General features: G+C 39.8%; 1 protein-coding gene across 5 annotated transcripts in view; it reads left to right on the forward strand.

The window, feature by feature from the left end:
* The window catches only part of si:dkey-237i9.1 (SEC14-like protein 1), a 28760-nt gene extending 24030 nt beyond the window's left edge, over window positions 1-4730 (forward strand). For 3 of the 5 annotated variants that reach the window (XM_057843417.1, XM_057843419.1, XM_057843420.1), the window contains 6 exons: window positions 524-658; window positions 778-912; window positions 1224-1475; window positions 1587-1765; window positions 2053-2079; window positions 4438-4730. In XM_057843417.1, coding sequence (XP_057699400.1) covers window positions 524-658; window positions 778-912; window positions 1224-1475; window positions 1587-1765; window positions 2053-2079; window positions 4438-4543 — 834 coding nt within the window. In that variant the 3' untranslated portion in view covers window positions 4544-4730. The remainder of the gene's footprint in view (window positions 1-523; window positions 659-777; window positions 913-1223; window positions 1476-1586; window positions 1766-2052; window positions 2080-4437) is intronic. The other 2 variants (XM_057843418.1, XM_057843421.1) reach the window with 1 other exon arrangement.
* Window positions 4731-6000: the final 1270 nt, after the last annotated feature.

Consider the following 6000-nt stretch of genomic DNA (forward strand, 5'->3'; position numbering starts at 1 on the left):
TTTCCCAATTAACACGACTTGAACCTACTGCTGGACAACTGAAAGACAAGCAGCAATGAACTCTCTCTCTTCCCCTCTCACTCTAAAAAAATAACTTGTGCACAGAAGACGACCCAAAGCGCTACCATCGGGTACTTGCCTGTCTCATACACAAATTTATTTTCGAGTCTTTTGAAAACGAGTAAGTCTCTCGCTGAGTAACCAGCTGCAGCCATCATAACGTTGTGCGTGCGTCTGTTAAAGGTGTCCGGGCGGCAGGTCTTGAATTTCGTTCCGCTACTAGCGACTGTCATAAAGTTATTATGGAAAATCATCGTTTTTAAACATTTATGAATCATAATCGAATCGTTACGTGTCGAATGGCGATGCATCTAATAATCAATTCTTTGGGCACACCCTTAGTTTGCGTGTGTTGGGGACTTTCCAAAACAGACATATAAAAGTTTTTAGTTAAGCAGTTCTGTGCAAATACTGTTTTTTTACTCCTCTACATAACCAGCATTTTCCTCTCTCATTACTTTAGGTCAGTCCATTTATTGATGAAAACACCCGCAAGAAGTTCCTAATCTATGCAGGAAATGACTACCAGGGCCCCGGTGGACTGGTGGACTACATAGACAAGGAGATTATCCCTGACTTCCTGGGCGGTGAATGTATGGTGAGTGAAGAATTAAGCAGTGTGTTTAAACCTTTGATTAAATTCCAAGGTCACCTATACTGACCTAATTGTATGTGTGCTTGCACATGTGGTCTCTTTCTTTCTCTCTCTCCATATAGTGTGAGGTACCCGAGGGAGGCTTGGTCCCAAAGTCAATGTACCGCACTGCAGAGGAGCTTGAGAATGAAGATGTTCGTCTCTGGACTGAAACAATCTACCAAAGCGCCAGCATCTTCAAAGGGGCTCCACATGAGGTGAGACACATGTAGAACAAGTTGAAGCCTGCAATGGTAACACCTATAATTAATTATATGTAGGTCAGGAAAAAAAAGTGGAGTTAAAAATACCGCTGAGATTTTGTGTGATTGAGAAGGGTACCATCTAGTGGTTGAAACCTCTTGTTGCACTTCTTTATTTTCGGCATGGAACGTTGCCTGGAAAGTGGAAATATACCTGTTCCAATTTAACATAGATTCGACCGAAGCAAAGAAAGAATGAATTTTTGTTGAGTTTCCCCTGAAATTGCATTTCCTAGTTATTCATGACTCCCAATATCTCCCAACAGCTTCTGATTGAGATTATTGACGCCTCCTCAGTCATCACCTGGGACTTTGATGTGTGTAAAGGTGATGTTGTTTTCAACATCTACCACTCCAAGCGTGCCCCGCAGCCGCCGCGTAAAGACCCACTCGGAGCGCATGGTATCACATCGCCAGGGGGAAACAATGTGCAGCTTATTGATAAATCATGGACACTTGGTCAGGATTACAGCATGGTAGAGTCCCCTCTAACCTGCAAGGAGGGAGAAAGTGTACAGGTAATGTTTTAAAAATATAACATTTTACATTAGATTTCGCATTTGGGGTCTCTTCGGTTTTATTTTCCTATGCGTCTGTGAAACAAACCTCAGAGTTTTTGTTTTGTTTAGGGGTCCCATATTACACGTTGGCCAGGTTTCTACATCCTCCAATGGAAGTTCCACAACATGCCATCCTGCTCGACCACTAATCTACCTCGAGTAGATGACGTGCTGGCAACCCTGCAGGTCTCCTCGCACAAGTGTAAAGTCATGTACTACACCGAGGTGTTGGGCTCCGAGGACTTCAGGTTGGTAACTCATTCAGTTGGCAATGAAGTACTGTACTTTAAATTCATATGATTAAATTCAATTCTGTTATGAGTCCTAAAATTCCTTCCCTTGTTCTAGCAGTCCCCTCTATAACACACATGCGCAAAGACAAATTCAAAAGTAAAAATATATCAGCCCTGAATTTTGAATCGAGGATGCTTCCTCTTCCCCAAATGTTTTTTTTAATTCATTTTTTTTTCTGTCCAACACATTCCTGTTCTTTCCTGTTCTTTTCTTCCTGCCGCTCTATCTTCTTCCCGTGAAGAACGGCTTGCTGTGACGTGCAGAGTTTGTAAGTGACGCAGTGGTTGTCCTTTTCCTTTAAGAACACCCCATCGTCATTCCTGCTTTTTGACTGCTAACTTTACAGCCCACCTCCGTGGCTGGCACAGTTTGGCATTAGCCGGTTGACTGTTGCCCTGCTTGCACGACTAACAATACTAGCATTCATCGGTCTTATTGAAGTTTTGAAACTGCTGATCTACTGAATATTCTTTTCTAATGTTATTCCAATTTCAACAATTTAACTGCTAAAACATCAGTTCCTGTTTCGCTGTGGTCTGTTAACAGATAAGACTGCACCATCTAAAGCATTTTGATGGTATTTTCTAGGGATGCAACGATACAGTTAAGTCACGGTTCGGTACGATTTTTGATACGAGGGACACGATTTTCAATTCGATTCAATACATTTAATGCTCTGAAACAAAAAATGCAATTGTTATTTTTTTTGTTTTTATTTTATTATGCTAACAAGCAAAAGTCACAATGCCATCATATAAACATACATTTTTGTGCATAATATTTATGTGCTTACGTCTTACTGATTTGAAGAAATTTTGTATAAAAGTGCTGAGAACAATCTTTACTGTTTGTAAAGGCGGGGCACAGTGTTGATTGCTATTACTCTCTTAGCAGGTATGTTTACCACATGAGAAAAACATCCTATTTGTGATCCAAGTCCATCCGTGTTACGTACTGAATTAACAATATTTGCAGCATTATTTATAGTCACTGGGATGGATTGATTTGGCCTGCTTAACTCCATTCAGTCATGGCGGTTTTTAATTCATCGCTGTATATGGACTACGCATCCCATGATCACTCTGGTCTCACACATCTAATGGCAGGGGACTTGGGGGGGTCTAACGTAGCACGTCTAGGTTGCTATTTGATGATATCTAGTGTATGCGCGCGAGTGTTGTGGGGCATTAAAAAAAGCGCCACAGAAGTCACATCTGCTCATTACTGCACAACACCAGCATTTGACAATCGACTTTCATAAACAGGACGAGTTTGAAGTACAGCGTTCTTATTTGCCACTCATTGTTCATCATGTAACCGTGAGTTAGCTCTCTGTGACCCACTGTCTTAACCTGTCTGTTGTCAAAGCGAAGTTATTTCGTAGCAGCCAAGTCGGCAACAATATATTGGCGATTTTGTTGTACATATCCATAAAGTCAGTCTTTTTTAATATGTACGAGTGGAGGTAGCATATTAGCTCATGCAAAATGCTGCCAAACAATGGAACTGTACGACATTGAAGCGGCCACGCCGCCTCTTTAAGTTTCTGTCTTGCCACATGAGCAATGACCCTCGTGCGCCACAGCTCCCACCTTTCATGCAGTTTGGGTGAGGAGTGGAGGAGGGGGGCTGCTAGCAGCAGAGTTTGTTTTGTTCAAGTGAAAGCTGCGCCAGACATTTTGAGACGGCAAAAATAAATTCAGAAAATACGTTTTGGGAGCTTTTCGTTTGGATCGAATTTTTTTGCGTATTGAATCGAAGAGGGTGTACCGAACGGTTCAATATAAAACCAAGTATTGTTGCATCCCTAATATTTTCATACATACAATAAATGTTGGCCACCCCATTAACCTTCTACAGTACTGAATATGTAAAGCATTTGTGCTCTTTTTTTTGTCTACTTTGGGATCCTGTGGAATTAACTCAAAACAGGATTTACTATTTGAACTATTCAATGCTAAAAATCCACGATCCCGGTACCAAATGCAGTTCAGTTTAACAACTGCAGGTCCAACAAAGTGATGTAGCTGTACATGAAGAATAAAAAACAAGAATTAAAATAATAATACAATCATGCACTGACCATTCTCTACACCGCTTAGAAATAAAAGGTAATTTTCTAACTAAGATGCAAAAACTCCTTTAACATTGGTAAATAAAATGCAGGAAGTGGATGACATGATGATATATATATACATATATATATCATATATATGTATATATGTATATGTATTTTTTTTTTATTGATAGCTATATTGTAGTTAGATTTATTTATAGCACTTTCTCCCGTTCCCAACGTACTGTATGTGTTTATGCTTTGCATCAAGCAACAGAACCTTAAAACCTGCAAAGAGTTGATTTAGACCACACCTTCGACCGAATACAGCCAGTCCTGAATTTTCCACAGGAACAATAAATGGCCTTTTTAATTATTATTATTATTATTATTTTTAATCAAATTCAATTCAATCACCGTTGGCCTCTACTAGAGCCTAAACCAGTGAGTGCAATTGATTAAAGTTCCTAATGGCATGGTACAAGGTGTGCGTCATTTGTTTGGTTGAAACGTTTGGGCTAAATAGGTTGAAAATAGGCTGTGTTCCCTGATTCGTATTTCCTTTTACAGGGGTTCGATGACCAGCCTGGAATCGAGTCACAGCGGTTTCTCTCAGCTCAGCGCTGCCACCACTTCATCTAACCAATCCCAGTCCAGCTCAATGATCTCCAGGTAGACCAACTTGTCGGACAGCACGCTCTTCTACAAAGCGATAACTCCAAGGACTCCTTTACTCATACTTGTACTCCCTTTTTACTTTTGGATGCTAACCAGCAGACTAAAAATAGTGAGTCCAAAATGGAAAAAAAAACTTTGTGACCTCCTGTTAAAGGGCTGATTTTTTTTTTTTTTTTTTTTTTTTTTGCACAAAGGTCATAATTCAGACTTTGCTGTGTCTTAGCTTGGCAACAAATGAGACTAAACATTTGAAGAATTTCTGTTCAACCATGGCTCATTTACAGTGGTGGCGGTTTTGGAGGTTTAACGAAGCAATATTTTCATCCCAGGAGCGACAGGTCTGAACGGATCAAGACACTGGAGGCACCGTTGTATACTGTATAAACATTTACTTTTACACACCAAAATCCTCTTGGCAATAATCAAATGACACACTCCTCCATCCAGATAGGTTGTTCTGTTACACATAAACATTCAACACACTGAAAAGTTTTGCTCCCTACAATATCAAAACAAAAGAAATCCAATACATTTGTTGAAATGTAAATGGATATTTTTTGAGGTCCTGATATTATGGTAGCCAACAAATCCAATGTACACATTTGTCTGATTACACTAACACAATTTACTCAGACCTGATTTAGGTGTCATGCATATGTTCATGTTTCAAACACCTGAGTGGGAAGGTCTTACTAACTCATTAACTGAGACAGACGTCTAATCACTGCCAGCCCCTCCCAGTCAAAAGGGATTGGATGTCTCTCACCGTCAATGGCACTAAAACAAGATCATTCACAAGGCCCTATCATGCCATGATCAGCATAACTAACCAGCATCTCACGTTTTAGTGCTTGAAGCAATAACATTGTTTTTTTACTGTGTGAAATATTTATTATATATCATTAAGATGTCTAATGTAGATAGTGGTGATTGCAGGGCTGATGCAGATGACCTTTATGTAATGTACAGACAGGCACAAAGGCAAACTGAGCCACTAAGCAGCAAAGCGCATTGTGTGTGTGCGCGCGTGCGTGAGTGTTTTATCATGAAATAAGCGGGTAACTCGCCCTTTTTTCACGATGGGCACAGGAAGATTGTTTTTGTTTTGCAATCAGCGAATGGAATGCCGTCATCACATTATCTGGCAGGGTTGCCATCATTACATTTTGGGGTGAAGTGCTATAGTTAGCTATAGGAAAATATCTTTAATATTACGCTTATCATTTGATTGTTTTAGTAGGAAAAAAAATTACAGCTATACATGTATTACTAGTTATGTTTGAGAAGTGCTACTGTTGGCATAGTTAATGGGTTTGAAACGGAGTGGTCTGTTACTGCATGCACATGTTACACTTGGTGAGTGAGTTTACTAGTCTGCTATTTGTAAATTAAGAGCCATTTGTCAATAAACACCATTTTAGCCTTTGTAAGACTCACTTAGAAACAACTGATCCT

The sequence above is a fragment of the Corythoichthys intestinalis genome, chromosome 8, assembly GCF_030265065.1.
Source record: "Corythoichthys intestinalis isolate RoL2023-P3 chromosome 8, ASM3026506v1, whole genome shotgun sequence".
In the NCBI taxonomy this organism is placed as follows: Eukaryota; Metazoa; Chordata; class Actinopteri; order Syngnathiformes; family Syngnathidae; genus Corythoichthys; species Corythoichthys intestinalis.